Consider the following 25,515-nt stretch of genomic DNA (forward strand, 5'->3'; position numbering starts at 1 on the left):
CATAGGGGGCAAATGCCCCCCTACTTTTTTGAGCCATGGGCAGAGTTATTATTTTGCCCCCTAGTTTTTGAGCAAAAGATTTTTTTCAAATTCTTTGTCAAATGATCTAGACCTCATTTTCAAACGATAATAAAATGTAATTCGCATATTACCAATGCAATTGTTATAAATTATATGCGAAAGTGGTACCCTTGTCTTCAACCACCAATTAGTAAATTCAACTATAGTTTATCTATTTTAAAACTGCACCACAACAGCGCAATCTGAAGCACAGAAGAGGCCCGTGTACCTGATCCCAAAGTGGTGATGAACCTCCCCCCCTCCCCACAATATATATAGGCATGTGATCCTAGTTTACTAAATTTAGATAGTTAACGAGGATTACATGCTTAAAAACTGAGTGTTTTCGAAAAAGAGCGGACATTTTGCATTTCCATTTTCTTAATGAGAAATTTACTTTTAATCCTGTAACTGGCGCTGACATGAATGAACAGCCAACCATGTAATGACGGGTCAAAATAGAACAGCGGCCCAACCAGAAAGGGGGCCCACAGTCTCCCCCAGAATGCTGAGTTGAATGTTTTTCAAAACCCTTATTATTGATGAGAAGAAAAGGAACATGTCTTGGGAAAACAAAGTGATTTTTAGAAATTAATAGTAATGTTAGGGGAATCTTAATTTCTTTTAAAAATAAATCTTTGAATTAAAAATATTCAAAAGTAACAGCTTATTGATCGGCTATCCTCCCCTCCCCCGTCATATTTCTTCTCTTTTATTATAGTTCGTCTGAAAATAAGAAAGTGTTGAAAATACTGCTCCTCTGAAGCATTACACACTCTAACACACCTGAAGCATTATGGAGCATCTTAAATTTCAGTTTCCGGTCTTCAATTTTGCGAATTTTGCGAGAAAATACCCCAATTACCGAACAACATCGAAAATCGCTTAGTATTGCGTTTTTAGAGAATTGAAGGGAGTATTTTGAAAAATTACTGTCCCTAATATTACAAAATATGGCCTTACAATCACATTTTTAAGACTTGAATTTCTGAAAATATTCGGGCAAGGGTTCCTATACCGTCTTTCTCCAACATCATAAGCAATTAAGTTTCTTAAATGACACTTACAAAAGTTTTAAGTGGAATAGCCCCTGAATATAAAACATTGCTTTAGTTTTTAGCACCATAATTTTGAAAATGCGTTTTTGAAACTTCAATGTCGAAAGCAGGGGGAAGGAGGAATTGAATTCAACTCATTGAACAAAATTCGATCGAGGGCGCCATCCGTTGAGCTCCATCTGTTACCCTAAAGCCGATAAATATAGCCTATAATCGCGTTTTTAAGGTTTCAATTTCTAGAAATTCCGCTGAGACCCCTGTACCTATTTTTCCCCTAACATCAACGAAGAAAGTCTAAAATTGCGTTTTTAAAGTTTCAAGTTTCAAATCTTTTCCGGGGGAGAGCCTCCGCACCCCCCCCCCCTTACCTATCAGATATCAATTTTTCTTTTATTTCTCGATATGCCTTCTCCCCTCCCCCCTACTTTTTTCTGGTTGTGTCTCTGAAATAGAATATCAATTTGGTTCAGGTCATAACTGTACAGATTCTTCATTCCTGGGATCCTGGAAAACAACTTCGGAAGAAAGAAAAATCATTTCCAAAGTACTTAAAATTTCTTGAGCTTTCTATAGTCCATGAAATTATTCACGAATTTAAACTAACGCAACTTAGAAAAATAAATCTGTATTTTAGGATTACAAAACGTAAGCGCAACTGTTTGGTGCCATTAATCGTGTACACTATAAACACAACAGAAAAAGAGGGTCAGTATATATTTTGGGAGAGAAGTTTCATTTTTTTTAAACTTCTCCGGATGTATGTGCGCATTACTCTTTGTAGCTCGGTTCTGTTTAAACTGAATAACATACCTTGCATTAAAAGTTATTATGATTTCTTAAATTTATTCATTTATTTTTTGAAAAAATAATTTTTTTTTATTATTTTAGTTGGATGGCAGAATATGAATCAAATAAATTTCCCTTGAAAAAAAAAGTTTGCCCCCCCCCCCCCCCACTTCACATGGCCAAGTTACGCCTCTGCTTATTAGCTGCCTAATATTCATTCCTTCACATTAATATTTAAAAATGGCATCTTTGTTTGCAATAATTAGCCTAGAATGTACGAATTATGTGCCTCAAATGAATGTATATATTGTGTAATCCAGTTACTAACTGCAATATATCATCTGTTATTGGAGTCTGATGAAAACTACCTCTGTCAGATCAGAAATGTTAGTCCGTGAGCAGTGGGGAAGGTTTTTCTTATTATTGCATCGTCGTATGTGCTTTAAATGAATGTGTATATATGTATTTCAGTTTCATAATACATAGTCTGTTTTTGGAGCCTAGTGGGAACTAATCTATCAGCCAGAATTGCTACTCTGTGTCCGGCGGGGGGGGGGGGGGGGGGAGCAAGAAACTCAAATTACTCTAACTATCAATAAATTTTCCTGAAACTAAAGTTTCTATTCAAGTTCTAATAATTATGACGCCTTGCTTTCAGTGTGAAAGCTTTTTTTTTTTCGGAGTGTAGGAAAATGGCCTATTTTCAAAGAGCTATAGCAAGCTTGCTATTTGTGCTACAAAAAAGTTGTAAATACAAAAGTTGTAGGAAATTTTATGTTCTTTAAACTTTACATTTAATACTTTTTTCTAAGTTGAACCATTTCGGAGATATCTTCGAAAAAAATAAAAAAAAGTCATAAATTTTTGGGGTTTTTCAGTCCCCAAAAGTTCTCCCGGGGTCTTTCGTGTTGGATAACTTGGTTTTTTCATGTCGGCACCAATATGTACAAATTTTAAAAAAAAAATCTTTGACCCCATTTTTTGTAAGGTAAAATGTATCTATTGACTGGACTATAACGCAAATGTGCTGATTTTTTTTTTTTTTTTAATTTTATTATTATTATTTTTTTAAAATAATTTTCTTGAGCAATGAAAAATTTTGTTTTTAAAACTTAAATCTTACTTATTGTCTTGGTCGCAAATGTGCTAAAAACTTTCCAATTAAATTGTAGTTTCATGAAGATTTATTTATTTTTTTTTAATTGTTTTCCTACTACAAATTCAAAAAAAAAAGAAAATTAATTTGAATTTTGAAATTTTGAATTCAAATTATGTTTTTCGCAATCACGAACTGCGACAGGACCGTACTCGTTGGAGTTATTGTTTCTAGAAACGGCTGCCTCTCCTCCTGGACGGTTACGTGTGCATAGTTGTGTGTGTATGTAGGCTTGTGTGTGTGTGTGTACACCTGTGTGAATGCACGTAGACGTGTGTGAGTGTATCTGTGTGAAATCGCGTGTGTGTATGTGTGAGCGTGCGTGTGTGTAGGACATGGACGCCTCCGACCAGGAGGCGTCCATGTCCTACACACTGGACGCCTCCGACCAGGAGGCGTCCAGGTTATTCGGTCCGAGCGGATAACTCAGGATCGGAGCAGCCGCGCCTGTAGAGGACGGTGGGCGGTGGCGCTGCAGAGGCCTTTGGTCCAAGCTGAAAAAGGCACGGACATCAAGGACGGTCAAGTGAGAACAATAAGCAATCGTGATTGCTCAAAAAATGTTTCTTATTTTTTGGGTGCAGCCGCCATATTTGGTCATTCCCAAGATCGAAGTACACAAGACTTTTTAAGTGCCTATGTTCCCGAAAACGGTATTGGATGTTTATTGCAATGCAAGCTATTGAAAACAACACAAAATGAATCTTTTTTCCCGGATAATTCATAATTATTTTCTGGAAAAATGCAAAATTTTATCGTCAAAAATTTTTTTATTCTAATTGATTTAGACGAATATGTGCTAAAAACTGACTATTTTGTCTCAATTGTAGTTTTTTAAGGATTAATTTTTCATAGCGACTTTTATGCTAGAAATTCAAAAATCTACTTATTATCTTAAGTTTTTCACTTAGCCGCCATATTTGGTCATTTGCACGATGGAAGTAGACGTAAACTTCCAAAAACAGAATTGGATGTTTATCTCAATGTAAACTATTGAAAGTAACATAAAATGAGCAACAAATTATGAATTTTTTAAAATTATTTTTCTAGAAAGGAAATTTTTTTATTTTAATGTAAGCATCCTTTAATATGCGAAAGAAAAATAAAAGATGATTATTGGCACTGGCCTATGTTTGGCGGATGTTGATTTTTGTTATTTTGTATTACATGGTATGCCGATCAATGCAACAAGTTAATCAAATTTATAATGAAAAATAACTTTGAATTTTGCTCAATATTTTTTTGTGTTATATACAAATAAGAAAATAAAAAGAAGAATTGTAAACCAAAAGCGGTTTACAATTGCTGCGCGCCTACAACAAAACGTTAATATTGTGCATGACACGTGACATCGAAGAACCGCTAAAACAAGTTGAAAGTACTTTGTTTTCAACAAGTAGTAAACCAATTAAAACAATTTTGCACAAACTGTTTGAAAAAAAATTAAAAAATTTAAGAGAGAAAAGAAAGAAAAAAAAATTCTAAGGATTTTTTTTTTTTTTTTCAATAATTTCAAACCTAAGATTTTATTTATTCTTTTATTTATTTATTTATTTTTTTAAATCTAAGGGGAAAAGTTTCAGTTGTTCCGCATTGCTACTCTAAACAATTTTAATTATTTTTAAAATATTGCTTTTTAAATTTAATTTTTTTATGAAGCGAGTAACCTGGAATTTTCTAAAAAACAACCTGGAAAACATGGAGTCAGGGAATTTTTTTTTAACCATAAGTGTATGAACCTTGATTTTGCATAGTGTTTTTTTTTTCTTTTATTAAAGCCTAACTGTTGAATATATGTCACTTGACACAATTTTTATTCTCAAAGTAGACCGGGCACTGCAGCTCTTAATATATAAAGATTTGAAAGTTGCTGTTAATGTGATTTTATACTTCTTTGTTTGTTCGGCGAAACATTTATTATTGCCAAAGAAAAAACATCCGCTTCACTCGCAAAAGGGCTGGGTTCCGGTAGCGTGGTCGCTTGGCGCGTTAGGCGTTGAGCAGTTCAGTCTAGGATTATTGTTTTAAAGCAACCGTAAATGTAATTCATCGTTTTGGCGATTTGTTTTGAAAGAAAAGAAACTTTTGATTTGTTTTTATCCGAGTGAAATGTACGACATTTTCTTCTTTTTTTCTAACATTGATTTTTTAATTTTCCACTGTTTTTTTTTTTTTTTTCGTTAGACGGATGGATTATGAAAGCGTGGTTGCTGGGCGAGTGCTTGGTGCGAAACCTTTCAGCTGAGAATAAAAGGAATAAAGTAAATTCTTTCTCGGTGAAACATTTTTCATTTTGTTCTACGATAATAAATTCAAGAAAATATTTTGCATACTGTCCATTCCAACTAAATGCTGCTGTAAAATATGATTAGTTAAATTAATTTAAGATTAAAAAAAACTCATATTCTTACAAATTCATACAAAACAATAAAAAATTTTACCTGGTATAACGTTATCCAATTTTGTTAATCCAGAGTTTTCTTGTTTACGCTTCCACCATTTAATACTTTTTTGAAAGAAATAAGGAAAACTAACATTATTTTGAGAAGCTCGAGAATACTACTAAGGGACGAATTAATTTCTGTAGCTGAAAGCAAACTAAGACTCATCGAATGCGTTAATAAATACTCAGAACAAACTGCCTGTGTTTACGCCAACAGACACACGTGGAACGCAACGTGGCAATGTTTTAGTTTCATCGGCAGTTTTGTAAATCACCGCAAGGTAGCGTATTCGAGCGCTGGAGTTCCGAATTCTGTTTTCGGCGGATAAACTCGAAGTCATTTATGTTTCTACCATAGACTAATAATAAGAGTAGACCGAGCTTTCTCATTCTTGCTGATGAAGAAAATTGGACTCCATAAAAGATCATTCTTCCGTGTTCCATCAATTCTATTTATTTTATTTCGCGCTGGCGTTGATCGTCTGCTACGATTAACGCCCGCTGTTGCTAGGATATCCACCAGTCACATGGTTTGGTTTATGAGCAGCAAAAGGGTTGCCATAGCTCGGTCTACTCTTATTATTAGTCTATGGTTTCTACCATAGACTAATAATAAGAGTAGACCAAGCTTTTTCTTTCTTGCTGATGAAGAAAATTGGTTCATAGATGTATCACGTGACTAGTGGAAGGGCTTGGCGAAGACTTTGGCAGCATGGTTGCTAGATGGCAGCATTATCTATAGTTTGACACTCGACATGTATTATATGACAATGTATTTTCATTAAAAATTTTTTCCAAGTGCAGAGACTGAACTGTTTTTTTTTTAGTTATGCATTATTTTGACATTAGTAATAGTTTTTGGTCACAGTTTTCAGTAACTTTTATTTCATTCGGAACTACTACGTCAGCGTTGGCGTAAACGTAATGGCGTAAACGTTTTGCGTTAACGCAAAAATGTACTTACTAATCGGTATCTTAAATTGAAATTGTAGGTAAAAATCTTACCGTTTGCCGGTTCTTTTTTGGACGCTTGCATATTTAATTGCTTTAGAGAGTTATTGAAACTGACTAAAGAAAATGCACAATACTATCTAAACGAAAAACTCACTATATTAACAAAATATTTACAACTTAGAATAACAAATTTACAAATCAAACTCCATAAAAGATCATTCTTCCGTGTTTCATAAATTCTATTTATTTTATTTCTCGCTCGCGTTGATCGTCTGCTACGATCAACGCCCGCTGTTGCTAGGATATCCACCAGTCACATGGTTTGGTTTATGAGCAGCAAAAGGGTTGCCATAGCTCGGTCTATTCTTATTATTAGTCTATGGTTTCTACATAAAGATATGCGCAGACGATTTTTTTTTTTTTTTTGACAATGAAAATTATTTCTTTAAGTTGACGTTTTATTGCATAGACTAATAATAAGAGTAGACCGAGCTTTCTCATTCTTGCTGATGAAGAAAATTGGTTCATAGATGTATCATGTGACTAGTGGAAGGTCTTGGCGAAGACTTTGGCAGCATGGTTGCTAGATGGCAGCATTATCTATAGTTTGACACTCGACATGCATTTTAAGACAATGTGTTTTCATTAAAAAAAATTTCCAAGTGCAGAGATTGAACAGTTTTTTTTTTTTTTAGTTATGCATTATTTTGACACTAGTAATAGTTTTTGGTCACAGTTTTCAGTAACTTTTATTTCATTCGGAACTACTACGTCAGCGTTGGCGTAAACGTAATGGCGTAAACGTTTTGCGTTAACGCAAAAATGTACTAATCGGTATCTTAAATTGAAATTGTAGGTAAAATCTTACCGTTTGCCGATTCTTTTTGGGCGCTTGAATATTTAATTGCTTAGAGAGTTATTGAAATTGACTAAAGAAAATGCACAATACTTTCTAAACGAAAAATTCACTATATTAACAAAATATTTACAACTTAGAATAATAAATTTACAAATCGGACTCCATAAAAGATCATTCTTCCGTGTTCCATCAATTTTTATTTATTTTATTTCGATCGTCTGCTACGATCAACGCCCGCTGTTGCTAGGATATCCACTAGTCACATGGTTTGGTTTATGAGCAGCAAAAGGGTTGCCATAGCTCGGTCTATTCTTATTATTAGTCTATGTTTTATTGTTTTTATTTATTTTGGTAAGTGCATTAATTCATTTAAAAAATTGCTTTTGGCAACAGGGGAAAAAGAAACGACTTTTTTTTTTATTTTGATATGATGTATTTATTTTAATGAGCTTATGAATTTTAATTATTATTTTTTCGTTTTGAAAGCTGTGAAAGATTTTTTTTTAATGGAAAAAAGTGTATTAGCTGCTTTGTTTATTTTATTCCTAGAAATCAGCTTAAAGTATTTTAAAAATATTTTTGAAAATATTGATCAGTACTAGAAAGTAGTATGGGTATACGAGAAAGTAGGCTCGTCTAGTTCTAGACAGAACTTCTTGTTACACTTGAAAGATATTATTTGATGTCTTTTTTTGTTTATTTGGCGAAATATTTTATATTGCAGTAAAAACCGCTTCACTCGCTAAATACAGTTTTAAAGCAACTGTAAATCTAATTTAATGATTCGACGAAAAGTTTTAAATTCCAAAGAAACTTTAATAGTTTTTTTTTTTTTTTTGAAAAGGTGTGTAGGCATTTTATACAAAGAAAAATGATCATTTAACATCAAAGGGGGGGGGGCGTCAATTTGTTTTATTTAACGGACTTCCATTAAATTTTTAGCTCGGGCATCGGCTGTGCATTTTAGCTGTGCGGGTACTGCTAGTATTTTAATAAAAAGCAAGCTATGCTTATGCAATCTATATTTTTTCTCTTTTCCCAATGGAGCTCTTGTAAAATTTTATAGGCAATTCTTCACTTATCAAGTAGTTAAATATTATATTGAACGAATTCTGTTTTGGATGATTCAAAATCAGTGCAATCAAATTCTCGCTTTTTTTTTTTCAGCGGAAACCAAATAAGCTAGATTGAATAATAAAGCTAATGTACAATAGAGGACGAAAAGGCGAAAAAAATAATAATTTGAATTTCTGGCATTTTAAATTCAAATTATGTTTTTCGCAATCACGAGCATATGTGTCTTTGTGTTGGCGTGTGTGTCTTTGTGTTGGCGTGTGTGTCTTTGTGTTGGCGTGTGTGTCTTTATGTAGGCGTGTGCAAGTGTGTGTGTACGTGCGCGCGTGTGGGTGTAGGCGATGGTGTTTGTGTGTGTATGTAGGCGTGTGTGTATATGTATGCGACAGTGTGTAGGCATGCGTGTGTGTATGTATGAGTGTGTGTATGTATGCGTGTGCATTAAGGTCAGGCGAAAACAGTCTCTAGGACGCAACCCGGAGACAGTTTTCGCTAGAGGAGCAGCCGGGAAAATTTGGTCGACAGTGGTGCTGCAGAGGGAGGCGGGGGGAAAATAAAATCATAGGAATTCAAAACAGTCAAATGAGAACAATAAGCAATGTGATTGCTCAAAAAATTAAAAATTTGCAATTACTGCCTTTACCTGCCCATTGCAGTATAGCACTTATAGAATGCCCAAATTCTAGTGATAAATCGCCTCAATTGGAGTTAAGCTTGTAGACCCTTATCTGGACCTCATGCGCCCTGAGTTTTTTCTTTCATCGGCATTGACCCCTTGGAGGCTGGCATGGGTTTCTTTGGGAGTCACTGATTTATACAGTAAGCCACAATTTTTCTGCTGCTTCTTGAGTATGCTTACTAGAATGTTAGGTACTTTTTTTTTCTCAATTTAACAAATGGAAGCCTAAATTTTGCCGAATAATAAAATATGGGTACGCATATTTTAGTACATCTTGCGAAAAGGGGACATTTGGGAGTTTAAAAATTGGTCTTGAATTATGTAGCCAAATTTAACGAATCGTCAGGTAAGATTTGCCAAATAAGGGAAATTTTTAGAAGGTCACAATGACTTCTTATCGAGACGTCCCTGGTTGTCAAGTGCAAATATGCATTTAAGGATTAAGGAATTTGTTTCTGACATCAAAATTAAATCACACCGATGTAGTACAGCATAATTATCTTTGTATTTCTTTGCGTTAATAGATTAATTGCATTCAATTATGCTTTCAACAATTTTTATTGCATATTTTTATTTATATACAAAAAAATTTGAAACAGTTTTTACATTCAACATCTAAAAAAGATGACTTAAAATATTTATTATTTGAATGAAATACATGAACTTGCTAAAAATTTAAAAACACTTTTCCATAGGAAAATAAATAGAAGAAAACATTACACAGTAATGTTAAAGTTTCTGTGAATTTAGAAAAATTCACAATGAACACCATGCATATGATCACAAATGATAAGAAAATAGTCAAACAGCAACACTAGAAAAGTTCAATGCATTTGCTCTGCATTGATTCTTACTCATTTTTAACTGTAAATTATGTATATAATGAGCACCATGCATATGATAACAAATGATAAGAAAGTAGTCACACAGCAACGTTAGAAAAGTTCAATGCATTTGCTCTGCATTGATTCTTACTCATTTTTAACTGTAAATTATGTATGTAATGAACACCATGCATATGATCACAAATGATAAGAAAGTAGTCACACATTGACGTTAGAAAAGTTAAATGCATTTGCACTGCATTGGTTCTTACTCATTTTTTAAACTAAATTATGTATATAATGAACATATACATTTGTCTTTTCTCTCTTAAGACATAAAATAACGAAAATAAAAGTTTGCTAAGATTGTAGCCAAGTGTACTTCAATGTACTATGCTGTTTTTAAAATATGAACAACAAAGAGTTAAAAAATATTTCAAACTGTGGATAAACATTTGTAGAATTTTAGCTGTACAGAATCAAATGTAGCAAAAAAATCGATATTTTATTTTGCAAAGGAATTCCCTGACAAATTCATGCAATTCTCATTAAACTAAAAATTGCAAATGTTATAGCGCATTGATTCTCAACCTGAGTCTCTACAGTAATCAGGCTCTACGTTGTCGGGGTTTTTTTAGATGAAACTCAGTTAGCTTGTTGTATCTGAAAGCAATTCATGTTCAAAACGACATGTAATCTTAAAAAATAACTTACAAAACTATAAAATATCACATTTTGATGCTGAAGCTTAAGCAATTATTTTCTGGTCAGTTTCAGCTGTCTTCCTCTTGTCTTCAAAGAAAATGTTTCATTTTTCAAATGATTCAGACATTTTGAGTGTTTTCAATTTCGTGTTCATCTTTTTCATTGTTACTGAAAGAAAACAATTTTATTCGTAAAAGATTTATGAAGTCTAAAATTTAAACATAAAATGTGAACATGACATAGTTTTCAACTTTCGAGGCACTCATTCAACCTGATAAATATTGTCTTGAATGTGTAAAATTTATTGATCATTTTAAACCATGTAGTAAGTTGTCCTATGACAAAAAGTTGAACACAATTTTCATTGAGATTGAATAGTTTTTACAGTACATCTAAAAGGTGGTTTCGAATTAGCTTTCGTCATCATATTTGATGATAGATCTGTATTTGTTTAAAAGCATAACACAACTAATCATGTGTCTGAAGTTATACTTTTTCTGGTGCTAAGGGAGCAACGACGTGTCAATGGAGAGACTTCATTAACCAGTGGCATCATTACAGGAGGGGCGGTCCGCCTGGGTGTCACCCCCACTCCCCAGACGGGTGACACCCGAAGTGGAATTGCAAGTTTTTGGAAAAATAAAGCTAAAACGCATTTTCAAGGCTGCAAATTTGAAAAATTTCGGGGGGGGGGGGGGGGGTAACCCTTGGACCCCCCCATAACAATTAGTGTTTGAGATACTTGTGAAAGGAATAATAAATAAATAAGTATATGCTTTTAATTAAACAAGTTATTAAGCAACATAAACCGTCACACAATCTGTGTGACAAACCACGAAGATGAGAATTCACATGTTGTGAACCAAAAATATACTAACATAAAAATTATTATTAAAAAAAAGTTGACAGGTTTAAATAGATATATTTTTGATGAAATTAAAAATCATTGTTAAATGAATTGTTCCTTATAAAGTTTTTACTGTAAAATGCGTGTGACAGAAAAGTTACACTTTTTAAAGAATGACCCATAAATATCTGGGTGGGTAAATCATGCATTTAACTTTCAGGATAACTTTTACAATATATATTTGTTTCTTTAACATATGTTAATGTTAAACTCTCTTCAATAAATTTTTTAGAGGAAAAGTGAAACTTGGAATTCCCGTAACTTCACTCTTTCTTTTGCACTCGTCATAGTTTTTTGTAATTTTTTTTCTCTGTGACTGTCCCTTAAATAGAGGCGTCCCTTATTCGGAGGTGTCCCTTAAGGGAGGTTCTACTGTATATTTACAACATTATTTCCTTTTTAAAATTTACAAATTCTGGCTAAAAACGTACTTAATAATGTACACTGTATTAGCAACTTATTTGCATGTTAAAATTCCCTCTTTATTTTAGTTGAAAGTTCACGAAAACTGTGAGTTTAAAAAGTAATTTCTAATAATTTTCATGTTTTTTTTTTAACGTTAATTTTGTTTTTGTTGCCTTCTGTTGTAAAAGTGGCAAATTGTGGTCATTGACGATCCCCTACTTTTCTACCATTTTTTTAATAGAGTGATGTCGTATCCTTCATCGATCAAAAGATATCAGTTTGAATATTTTTATTTTCTTGATAAAAATACCTCTCAAACATTTTATAAATCATTAGTTTATTTCATTTTATGCGTAATTCTGGCTTAAAAATTCACCATTGTTTTAAGTTTTGAGAACCATCACCTTCATTAAACCAGTCATCATAATTAAAAATAAATGATTTAGGTTCCTTCAGCCAAAAGGTTTGTAGCAATCAGAAGTTTTAATATACTTTTATCATGTACTACCATCAAAACGAAAATCGTTGGTCCTGCTAGATCCCTTAAAGTTGTATTTTCTCTTTAAAAAAAAAAAAAAATCTTTGTGAAATAACCCCGCAAATTTTATCCTTTGAATGAAGTTACTCATCTACTTTTCAGTCTCGTTAAATTTTCCCACAATGATATTAGTGCATCAAGATCTCGTTATTAAATTTTATTTTTAAATAGACCAAAATATGAACGCCGAAGGCACTATAGAAAGTTTGCAACATCATCATTTTATTTTAAGGTACAAATTGCAATGTACCTGCAGCAGGGAAAGCATCCTTTTCCTGTTCCGAATTCTTCAGAATCTTGAATCGTCTGCGGCAGGTGTCGATGGAGTGTTTCAGGAACTAAAGGGGCTACTAAGCCAGCAGACACGCATAATGCTCCAATAATAAGGAAAGGAATGGCTTTGTTGTAAATTCCCTAAAATATTATTGTTTTCAAAATTTTAGAGTTAATCAAAAGAAAGTAAGCAATATTTACGGTCTTTGAATGATACAATTCTATGGAGTTTTTGTGGATAATAGAAGTACTCCTTTAAAGTTCTAATAATATAAAAACTGAAGATTTTCCAAATGGAAAAAAGAAGTGTATTGTTTGTTATGAGCATAAATTAATTTTTGTCTGTTGTAGATTCCATGCTCTGCATAAGTAAGCATGACAGAGGTAAATATAACTTATTTGAAAACATCTTTTTTATTTTAGGAAAATTAATTTGTCGAAAAGTAAAACTTTTGAGTTTTTGTGAAAATGATTTTCAAAATTAATACTAAAAGTATCCCAAAAATATGTTAAAAATAAAAGATGCAGAGAAAGTCTTTACCAAGTAGCAGACGTAAGGCATACAGATTACAGCAAGAGAAGATACCACGGAACCAATACCCATCCCCAATGCTCGTACCGATGTAGGGTACAACTCAGCAGCTTGTTGGTAGATGACCATAAATGCTGCCGCTGAACCAAATTTTCCCAACATAGAAGCAACTATCGCAGAAGTTCCCGCGTCTGAAAAACATAGGCATGTATTATATATTATATACATTATACATATGTGTGTAATAAAGAGCAAATTCCCATTAATATAGTAAAATCATCACAATCATGCAGAATTTTATTTTTGGTTTTCAACTTTCATAATTTGGAAAATTATCCATGCAGCTTACCTTTAGTTAAAAAGGAAGGCACCAAACACGCTATTCCTGTTAACAATACGAAAACGGTATTAGACCATCGGCGTCCAATTTTCTCCATAACCACCAATGCCAAAGGAAAAGCAGGTAATTCCACAGCACAAAGAAGAAAAAAGTTTAGAAAATCATTTTTTCCGAGATTTGTTACATTTAATGTTAATCCAAAATAAGCAACTGCAATGGCAGACCTATAATAATAATAGTATAATGATAACAATAACTACAACAACAACCCTAATAATAATAATAACAACAATATCATCATCAACATCATCAAAAATAGTTAATTCATTGCATAAAAGAATATTAAAATGTTTTGATAATTTTGTTTTACGTACTGTTGTATGGAAAAACAGAATGAAATGTGATGTTATAAAAAAAATAAATAAATCATACTGCTCCAAAACAAACTCACAAAGCACAAAACTTGACTTGAAATAAAAGTATCCGGGGTAAAGTAAAAACAAAAGGAAATTAATATTAATGATAATTATAATAATAATAACATCAAAAGTAATAATTTCATTATTAAATCTCATGTTGAAATACATAATGTATTGATTTATCAGAAACATACACTTCCTAGAATAAAACTAATTAATACTTTGATAATTATACTGGAGAAATATGTAATTATAAAAAAAAATAACTCACCAATTTAGTGTTACTATGAATAGCTTTTTCCTAAGTTGAGGGTATTTAAAAAGATCAAAAAGTGATTCACTGGTAGCTTTCACATCTTCATTTTTCACATTCTCACTAATTTTCTAAAAGAAGAAATTAGCAAGTAAACTTTCTTTATCAATTACCATCAGTTAATAAATGTATCTAACAGAAGTATATTAAAAGCAAAAAAAAAATATATATATATATATGTATATGTTTCGGATAAATTTTTTATTAAAATAAATTTAACGTAAAGAGTTTTTTACCTGCATACTATGAAAAATCATGAAAAAATGCATTGACGTAAGAATAAAATGGCTAAAATGAACTGATTTAAAAGTAAACATTAATATTAATTTATTCACATAGTTTCAAATTGAGTCATGCTAAACTGTATTTAACTTCGTTTGAACTTCAGATATGAAATTGATTTATACATGTTCCTTATTAAAAAGCATTAACAAAATTAAGTTCCCGTATTCCTCCAGCTAACAAAATATTTTTTGTGGTAAAGATAATTTTTTCATATGGAGTCTCGCTGTAACATTTTTCGGGGTTTTCCTCAAACAACTGCGAATAACTTTTATGTGAGCTGTATAACTGCTTTCTCTGCACCAAGACAGATAAAGTAAAAAAACCTAATTTACAGTAGTTGGCAGGCGATTTTTTGCCCCATTTTTTATGAATTTTTTTTCAAATAAATTAATTATTGAGGCATCAACTTCAGTATTCATTTTCAGTTTTTTTTTCTTTATTAAGATTTATAATTGACTAACTGCAAAAGTAACAATTATAAGAAAGGGAACAAATTTTAAGAGTTATAAGTTTCATAATTTTGGGTTTTCCTTTCCAGATTTTGAGAATTTGAAAGAGAAAACTCTTAGCAACTCCGCATGTGCAAAAAAAGAAACATCCGTTGCAGATTACTAATCCAAAAAATTATATTTTAGTGAAAATATTGTGTTAAATCATTAAAATACTTAATAAATGTTTTTTTTTTTCATTAATAAAACCCTAACCGAAGAAATTGAATCAAAAAACCAAAAACCCAAAATTTCTATTGAAAACCCAAGATACTGTGGGGAAACCATGGGTTTGACTGGTATACTGAATGAGAATCGAACGTTTTGTGTGTCATGTAATAAATGTGTGTAATACATGTGTGTCATGTAGAAATGTCAAAATGTATCTAACTTCGTTAAAATTTCATAGACATTAAAAAATTAAGTTTCTATATTTTTGAAGCTAGAAACTATTTTTCATGGTTAAAATAATTTTTTATCTGCTGCCTGCGTGTCGCCATTTTTCTTTAGCTATATATTTCTACAAAATCTCAGCATTTTAGGTTTTTTTCTCAAGCTATTTCCGAATACTTATATACATCAATCTTTGAGTTGAACCGCACCATTGCTGCAGTCACTCATCTGGTGTGCTAATTCTACATTAGATACCAGTTTGTTTGGCTCTCTTGGCTCCCTTAAGAGGATTTTCGCCACCAGCTCATGTGATTCCTATTCCGGGCTGATGAGTGCTAAAAAGCACGAAATATCAGTCCTCGGATGGAATAACTGAGCTGGTGGTGTATTTTAAGTATTTCTGCCTTAGACCTGGCTTAGGACGGTAACTTACTACAAAATATTTCCGAATATTTCAGCTTCAAGTGTGCTGTGTATTTCCCTTCTCTGCATTAAAAGAGATAATGTAAAGTAAACTAATTTACAGGGCTCAAAGCCTCATAAGTAAACAAATTTTCAGCATTCATTGTGGGATTAAATTAGTGTGGGAATCGAACGCCTTGTACTTGTCATGTTAAAATGCCTTCAACTTTGCTTTAGTTTTCAGAGATGAATGGGATTTAAAAGTAATTTTGAAGAATTTCATTTTCTCAGTGACTCGCAAAATATCCTTATATAATATATATATATATATATATATATATATATATATATATATGTTTTCGGCAGTTTTTTGAAAAATATATAAGCAAAAAAGTCTTTATTCTATTTGAATAAAATTTCATTATTGTTTTTTATTTGGCAAGGGAAAATATAAATAACTTTTTAAGAAAGTTTTTTACTTTTTACATTATCTAATTAAATTGATGCTTCTTTATAAATTATAGAACAAAAATTTCTGTTTATTTTAGACGATTCTTTTTCTTTACTTATTCTTATTCAAAAATTTATTTCAGAGGATTTTTTTTTACTGCAGTTTATCTGCGTAATTTGTTTCTCCTACTTTTGCTTTCTTTTATATTTAAAAAAAAAAAAGGGAATTAGACTTTAACCTTTCAGCGGGCGCGGGCTCTATACCAACATGAAAGGTCTCGCGTATTCATTTGTTAAATACACTGTTGCAAAATGTATTTTTCTAAGTGATTAAAAATCATAATTACATTGCAATTATCTAAGAGCTAATAAGTACGATTCTTTTATTTTAAAAAAAGAAAAAATCATTTTAAAGCACAGGAAACAATCTGCCATAAAACTCAAAAACCAAGGTAAAATAACCAAAGAACTATTAAATTTTACATGAAAAAAATCAACAAAATAGTATATATTTTGAATCAACTATTTATACATTTTGAATATAAAAGACAAAAGTTAATAAGAAAAATCTAAAAAATGTAAATTAAAACAACAAAACGGCGAAAAAAAAAAAGCAAATTAAATTAAATTTCAAATACAAACAGCAGATGTGCATACTGCAACTGGCGCTATAAAAATTAAAATGATGACTAAAAGTAGGTTTACGGAAAGGGGAGGGGGAATAGCTTTAATCTCGTTCGTACGGCTCTCTGGAATAAAGCCAGGAAGTATTAGAAAATCAATAAGTATTAGTAAGCTCGTCTAGCTCTCGACGAACCTCCTCCCGTCCATACAATAAAATGACTGGATCTTTATTAGGAAAATAAAATACTGTAAATAGAGACTTTAAAAATTTCTCACTTTTAAATTTTGGAGAAGTTCGGTGGGTGGCTTAAAGCCATTGGTTTCAGCAATGGCTTCAATAAGTGCAGCAGCTTCTTCGCATCGACCTTGAGTTATGAGGTATCTCGGAGAAGATTTCAAATACCTGTAAAAATTACAAAGTAAATTTGATTATATGTTTACATTTTATGCAAGTATATGCATATGCGACTGCACATTTTAGCGGGAAATTCTTACTTTGCATAAACAATGAATGTTATTATCGGCATAGTGGTAACCAATCCCAACGTGGTCCAGTGTCTTGAAAGATAGGCTACAAGGGACAAGCAACATGCTCCTGTGGTCCATAGCAACCAAGAAATGCACACCAACCAAGCTCTCTGTCGTGGTCCAACTTGCTCAACAGCTGTAAGAAGTATTTTTTTAACATTTCAAAATTTATATTAAAAAAGCAGTGTATGTATGCATGTTTCTGATAAAGTGCACTTTAAATCAAAAGTACTAAAAATATTTCGCCAACGATAGCGTTGATAATTCTTTTAAAATTACGTGGAAAATTTTTTTTTAACATTAATATCTATATTTTTCAAAAGTTCTTCAGTTATTTCCAAGTCAGAATCTCTGTGTATTGACATCAGACAGAGCAAGGCCATTTAGTTCAGACGTTTTTGACCAGTATTGCTTCTTAAATTGGCTCACACTCTTTAAAGATTGAAATTGTTCTTTCAACTGCTGCCATAGATGCTAGGAAAGTGGCTAATATCGAGAGAATATTGTGAATTTTTGAAATTGACGTAACATTACGCAATTTTTGGGAAATATGTCAGGACTTGGGAAGGTGTGGGGAATTAGGGGTGCCCTTCCGAAATGTTTTCGAAATTAAATTCAATTTTAGACTCTTTTGGTCATGTTATAGGGTCACGGATTCCTCTCAGAAACTATACGAAATTGAAGTGTTTAAAACGCGATTTTATGCTATTTTTGGTGACGTTGGGTGAGAGGTAGGTGTTTAAGGATTTTGAGCGAAAAATTTTTGAAATTGAAATCTTGAAGACGTATTTTCAGGCTGTTTTTAGTAATAATGTTGGAGAAAGTGTGGAGTTTAGGAACCATACCCTGTATTTTTTTTATATTTAAGTTTTAAAAATGCGCTTTAGGTTAACTTTGATGACGTTATAGAAGGAGGGTAAGGGCTTAGGGGTTATCTCCAGAAATGATACTGAAATTTTAAAAACGTAATTTTAGGTTATAAGTAGATTGTAGAAACGGAGGGTGGAAATTGTTCAAAATTGAAGGCCTGAAATGAACTTTTAAGTTATGTTTAATTTGGGCTCGTGGAAAAGAGAGTGTTCCGTAGGTCTCCCGAGAAATTTGTCAACATTTAGTTTCAAAAAATACAATTCTAAGTCTTCTTTGGTGATATTTGTGGAAAGGGTAGGATATATAGGAGCTCTTCTTGGTTAAAAAAAAATTTAAAGTTCTATTTGGCTACTCTAGATGAGGGAGAGAAGGCAAGATTTTCTACCGAAAAATCTTGGAAATTGAAATCCCGGAAGCACCATTTTTGATGACATTTGGGAGGTGCGATAATTAAGTTCCTTATTTTATGAAATTCAACTCTTAAAACACTATTTTAGGCTATATTTGATCTCGTTAAGAAAGGTTATGCGCCCCTTCGAACCCGTGATTTTGCGCCACACTTGAATTTTCCGAACGTTTCGGGAGGGGCGTCGCTCCCCCCCCCCCCCCAGGCTCCTTTCCTGGCCACGCCACTGCTCAAATCTATGTGAAATAGAGTAAGAAGTTTCGACATCAGAAACGACTGAAACCACAATACCTGCAGTTCATAATCACATTCAGGGTTTTAAAATATCATGATATTTTCGAAAATATCGAAAATATCCGATATTTTGATATATTTCGGATATTTTGAAATATATCCGATATTTTCAATCAGCACAAACTAAAGCCTTCAAAATAGTAAATGCACACATCCTCAAATCACTCTTTATTTTCTTATAATATTATTACAATATGTAGACTTAAAACTAAGGTTTCTTTCATTACTTATATCTAATATTTCATTTTACATTTTTATAAATTTTTAATGGAGTTAATTTAGCATTAGCTGTTTTACTCATTTTTCTTCTTTACACAGTTGTATGATTCAGAAATAAAAAATATGCATTAGTCGGTGCACAATCATAAGACATTTTCTTTTTTTTTTCAGACCAATGTTTAATATTTAATTAGGCACTTTTAATAGGAATTACAATTGTTACATTGCTAATATATTTATGAACATAAAATAAAAAGCAATATTACATTGCTTTGTTACATTAATCATGGACTAATACATCATAAAAATACAGTACATAACTTTTGGTTATTTTTAATAAAAAATAAACAAAATTACTATGATTAAAAATTTTTATATTGAAGCAAAGGTAGTTGAAAAAATAAATATCGAAAATCTCAAACTATCATGATATTTTCAAAATAAATATCGTGATATATATCATGATATATATCGTGATATATATCATGACGTACATCGTGATATATATCATGACATATATCGGCGAACCTTGATCACATTCCAGTTTGATCTCACGTTTGCATGAGATTCTTTGCTCTACTCCGTCGGGAATGGAGTAGGAAGTTTCGTGCACGTGATCAGAAACGCCTGATTCACGTGAGTCTGAAGTGTCAAAGAAAGAAAAAAGTGTACTTACTGATAATGTAAGGAAGCTGAAAGTTGGCAGGCACAGTTGATCCCGTCAACATTCGTAGAATGGCGAAGACGGCGAAGATGGGTGAGAAAATTGACAGTATGCCAGAGACTGCAGCAACAGCTATGTTGGTCAGGAAAGCTGCTTTGCGACCATGTCTGGTTTGATAAGGAGTAAAAATCCAGTAAAAAAGTGTTTGCATATACATTTCATATTGATTAAAAATACGACAACGTGAGTACATCCTCATAAAAATAATAGCCGATGATCGAGTAACCCGCGAACAATGAAACTCGCCCACGGCATGATAATTTGATAATATGTTTTGGTAATATTTAACATGCAGGGAAAAGCTTTATTGTGGCAAGGCTGAACTGGTTCCGGAAACTTAACAGTTTTACTGGTAAGACTGTCATTTCAGGAGAATGAAGAAACGATAAAATAGCCAACAATGAATGCTACCTACTGGAGTTTAGAGTTAATCCACTGGAGTTAGGTTTACAATTTCAACTATCAAAATATCACCAAACAGGCAATGGTTTCGTTCAAATGTAGAAGCGATTTTCACCCGTCATACATTGACGGGCAATTTTCTAGTGTACAAATAAAAGCATTTGAAGAGTTTGAAAACTCTGAAAATAGCTGTTGCGGGGTTATAATTATCAATCCCCTTCTTTAGTGCATAAACACAACGATAGAACGCAAAGTCCGACAATGGACAAGTGAACGAGAAAAATTAAGACAGGGGTGAGTTTTTTCTCGTTCACTTGTCCACTGTCGGACTTTGTGTTCCATCGTTCTGTTTATGCACTGAAGAAGGGGTTTGATTTTATAACCCCTAAACAGCTGTTTTCAGAGTTTTAAAACTCTTTTTAAATTCTTTTATTTGTACAGGTATACACGTTGTAAAAATCTTTGCTCATTTCATTGTACACAGTTTTCGACTGTTTCTTTTACATTTTATATTGTTTGTAGCTAAGATTTCTTTCAATAATTTGCAACAATGTCTTTACATATTTTAAAAAATCAAAAGCTTCCCTGATTGACATAACAGTGTAGATAGATAAGAACATTTTATTCGATATTTTACTTATTTGATACTTGTTATATCGACAATTTTCATTGCTCTGCTATTTTTACATCACAGAAACATCACATAGACAGATATAAATAAATAGATGTAAATAGATAAATGGTTGGATATATAGATAGATGAATAGATATCAGCAGATAAATATGAATAGTTAGATAAATAGATAGACATATAGATTGATAAATATATAAATGCATATAAATCGATATAAATCGATAAATATGAAATGATAAATAGATAGGTTTAACTGTAGAACCACATAAATTGCAGTTTTTTTGAAAGATATATTTTTACTTAGCACTGTGCTGTTATAAATTTAACTTTTTTATGCAAGAGTGTTATAAGCCCGAACCCCCTCACATAACACTACTACTTTCTTCGATGTAATATCGATACCGACAGCGACATTCAATACGATACCAATACCAAGTATCGAAAAGTACAGTGCCGGCAAAAAAAAAAAAATCTTTACATTTGGAAGGCAATTAAAAACTTTACATGCAAACTTCTTGACATGATTTTACTTGGCATGCCCTCTAATAATTTGACCGAATACGAGTATTCGGCTACAATCTGGCCGAATATTATACAAAAATATGAAAAATAAATTCTACATAGTTTGTACAGTGCCGGAAATTTTTTTTTTTTTACATTTTGTGGCCGAATATTTGGCATTCGGCCAAATCACGAGGGAGCATGCCAAGTAAAATCATGACAAGAAGTTTGCATGTAAAGTTTTTAATTGCCAACCAAATGTTAAGATTTTTCTCGCCGACCCTATAAGCAGAAGAACCCTAGTTAAAACACATTTTCTTTTTCCTCGACACGTGGATGAGCAAAGATAAAAGTTCCATTGATTGACATAACAACCACTTTTGTTTTCTGAAAAGAGTTCGGAAATTTCTTTTGGCTTTTACTCAGCGCTCCAATATATTGACTTGCCCTTACACCTTGACCTGCCTTTATCCAAACCGTGTGATACGAGCAAGAAAATGAGATAAGAAACCAACTTTAAAACCTTTTAAATTAATAGATAACCATTTCAAAAGCAGTAAAAAGGAAACTGTCACTCTCACGAAAGAAATTCTACGTAACATCGAAAAAGCTCTTGTGATACACGACAATTTGATGTCATCATAAGTAAATCACGTGGATCTAACGAATGATGAGAACGTGTAACAATCTGTTTTTCCGTCAATGGAGAAGATTTTGAAGCGAAATTAAATTCGTCAGACAGAAATGCCTCGCATTAAAAATCCATTTTTCGATCATTTAGAATTGGTGTGGGTATTATAACATAACCAGAACTGCGGAGTTGGATTCGAACTGATTTTGAAGTAAAGGAGTCGGAGTCGATCATTTTGTCTGATACTCTGCTAGAACAACAGAGCAAGAATCGACTTCGGATGCATTTTGGAGCAAAGAAGTCAGAATCTGAGTCGCAGGCTCTAAAATTCCTACAGTCGGAGTAAGAGCAAGAGTCGGTTATTTTTCCTCCGTCTTCGCAGCATATTATTTATTTTCAAGGGTTCGATCGATATTAATTCAGCGTATTGTTTGTGTGATCATATTTATCATTATTTTTGCAAAAACTGACAATATTAGAATTTTGTAAAAGCTTCGAAATTCAAACGGGTTCTAAAAATGTACTATTGCGAGTAATATTTATCAATAATCAGACAAAATATTCGACTTTAAGAGTTTTGTTGTTGTGTGCCTGCTAGGAAGGCAATTTGGAGTGCGCTGCTTCACTTTTCCAACTGTACCGTAATTTGATGTAAAGTCCGACTTCTACAGTACACGCATCCCATAAGGACCCGTTTATAGGGTAGGCAACCATTCACAGCATAACAACACATTCACACACAAAGAAAGGACAAGGACAGGAGAGAGAAAGTACGTTCATGCCCGAGCCGGGATTCGAACCCGGACTTTCCTGTCGCAATCAGATTTCTCTGACCACTAGACAAGGCAGATGGCTCTAAGAGTGTTAATAAGTTAAATTTTATTGAGGTATGATTTCAAAACATTATCCAACTTAACATTGTAACATAGTAACTGAACTCTTCGCACTACACTTAGCGTGCAGCATCTTCGAGCTAATTGCTTTTTTCTTTTTTTTTGGTTCCGTCAATTCCGTACTGAATAAAAGAAAATCAGGCAAACTCCTATTAGGTTTCCTTATAAACTCCTATCAAGGGAGAATTAGAACCAGGGATATAGGGTATAAGATAACTAGAGATTGATTGAGATATCGGGGTCCTTAGACCAAATGCTTTTCCGAGGCGCCTTGTCGTCACACCTTACAGTATAACCACTGTCTAAAACAATTTTAGTCATTCAGGGACCCCAAACCTATTCATTATCCAAGACCTGTGGATATAGTGCAACAAGAACGCTTCATTTACTTATGTTTCATATTTCAATCTAATTTGTGCTGAACAATTTCATGGAAGGTACGTGTTACAACACTCACACTTAAAATGTTTTATGCTTTGCTTAGCATAGAAAGTAACGAACGCAATCTCCCGCCAAAAACACACACACTTTATTATTCAGAACTTATGGAAGTTTGCTGTTATTGCTTTCGTTATTATGTGGCTTAGGAAACCCCAGTGCCTATTATAAATACAAATTTGGCGACCAGCAACAGGCTCTGGGCCCAGCTAGGCTGGTCCTAGTCAATTAATTAGTCCTCAATGAAGATCAATGGCGCTCTTAAAGCGATCCACCCCCTTGCTCATTACCATCTCTGCCGGTAAGCTGTTCCAAGTGCCCACGAGACTACTGAAGTAGTAGATTTTTCCTGATTTCCAGGTTAACTTGAGATTTAAATAGCTTAAAACAATGACCCCTCGTCCTGATTTCCGTGCAAATATTTAATCCATTAACATCTTTCATTTTGATAAATTTAAATAACTGAATCATGTCCCCTCTGACTCTCCTTTGCTCCAGGCTATACATATTAAGCCTATTAAGTCTGGTATCATAATCTAAATCTGAAAATCCTCTTACTAGTCTAATGACCCTTCTTTGAACCTTTCCAGTACATAAATATCCCCCCCCCCCTTTGGACTAGAAAGGAAGAACCCTTTCCAATCAAGTTAGGCGACCAAATCTGAACAGCATACTCCAAATGAGGTCTTACTAAACTCATATATAACGCAGAAGAAACTTCTTAGATTTGTTTGAAATAGATCTATTGATAAACCCAAGCATTTTGTTGACTTTGTTACTTGCAATGCTGCACTGTTCACTAAATTTGAAGTCCTGATTTATTAAGATACCCAGATCCATAACATTTTCTGCCTGACTAATGACTGAACTCTGTAAACTATAACTCGTACACTTATTTCCATGATCTAAGTGTAGCACTTGACATTTTCCTACATTAAATGCCATACCAATTTATCCACCCACTTAGTAATATGATCTAAATCCTCTTGATGCTGTTTTACTTGTTCTTCATTTTCGACAATCCCCATCACTTTTACATCATCAGGAAAACAATTCATGATTCCAGAAATATTATGATTGATGTCATTCATAAAGATAATAAACAAAAGAGGCCCTGAAACTGATCCCCGAGGAACCCCGCTTAAAACATCACTCCATTTAGAACGATTTCTTCCCACAACTACTCTTTGCTTTCCCACCAGTGAGCCAATTTCTAACCCAAAGTAATGTTTTTCCTCCTATTCCTATGTCAGCTAGTTTGCTGACAAGAGCAACATGCGGTACCTTGTCAGAAGCTTTTTGAAAATCAATATAAACAATATCCACATTTTTTTTTTTTTTTTTTTTTTTTTTTGTTATTTAAAGTTGAGGAAACTTTGTAGAAATGCAGTAAAATAGTAACACAGGATTTTTACCTTTCCTGAAACCATACTGCAAATTAGTCAATAGACTATTAGTCTCTAAGAAATTCATGATCTTAATTTTGATCAAAGCTTCGAAAATCTTGCAAATCACTGAAGTCAAACTTACAGGTCTATAATTCCCAGCATTACCTTTAGACCCCTTCTTAAAGAGTGACGTTATGTTAGCCAGCTTCCAGTCCTCTGGCACTGTCCCCGAGTTATAAGAAGCATTGAAAATATTTAAAATAACATCCACTAATTCCTCTGCACATTCAACTAAAATTTTTGGATAAATATAATCTGGTCCCGTTGCTTTAGTTGCTTTAATCTTTTTCAAATGAAATAGAACCTCACCCCTGGAAAATACAAAATCCTCAATATGTATAATAGCTTGTGTCTTGTTAATGTCAACTGTTGAGATACAGATATCGTAAAACACACTGGAAAGAAAGTTATTTAGAACATTTGCAATATCCCTATCGTTTTGGATTAAATTTCCATACTCATCAACCAATGGCCATATTCGACTGTTTCGAGCTTTCCGTGATTAGCGTGAGCAAAAAACCTGTGTAGTGTTCCCATTAATGTCATCTGCTAGCCTTTGC

At 32.9% G+C, this 25,515-nt stretch overlaps 1 protein-coding gene across 1 annotated transcript in view; it reads right to left on the minus strand.

Moving 5' to 3' along the window:
• Window positions 1-9,630: 9,630 nt before the first annotated feature.
• The window catches only part of LOC129217303 (carcinine transporter-like), a 32,758-nt gene continuing 16,873 nt past the window's right edge, over window positions 9,631-25,515 (minus strand). Inside the window, exons 3-10 of the mRNA XM_054851580.1 lie at window positions 19,961-20,115; window positions 17,463-17,631; window positions 17,244-17,370; window positions 14,284-14,396; window positions 13,603-13,817; window positions 13,263-13,444; window positions 12,699-12,862; window positions 9,631-10,766 (exon numbers count right to left, since the gene is read on the minus strand). Of these exons, the coding sequence (XP_054707555.1) occupies window positions 10,718-10,766; window positions 12,699-12,862; window positions 13,263-13,444; window positions 13,603-13,817; window positions 14,284-14,396; window positions 17,244-17,370; window positions 17,463-17,631; window positions 19,961-20,115 (1,174 nt within the window). The 3' untranslated portion in view covers window positions 9,631-10,717. The remainder of the gene's footprint in view (window positions 10,767-12,698; window positions 12,863-13,262; window positions 13,445-13,602; window positions 13,818-14,283; window positions 14,397-17,243; window positions 17,371-17,462; window positions 17,632-19,960; window positions 20,116-25,515) is intronic.

This window comes from Uloborus diversus, chromosome 2 (genome assembly GCF_026930045.1).
Source record: "Uloborus diversus isolate 005 chromosome 2, Udiv.v.3.1, whole genome shotgun sequence".
Taxonomy (NCBI): domain Eukaryota; kingdom Metazoa; phylum Arthropoda; class Arachnida; order Araneae; family Uloboridae; genus Uloborus; species Uloborus diversus.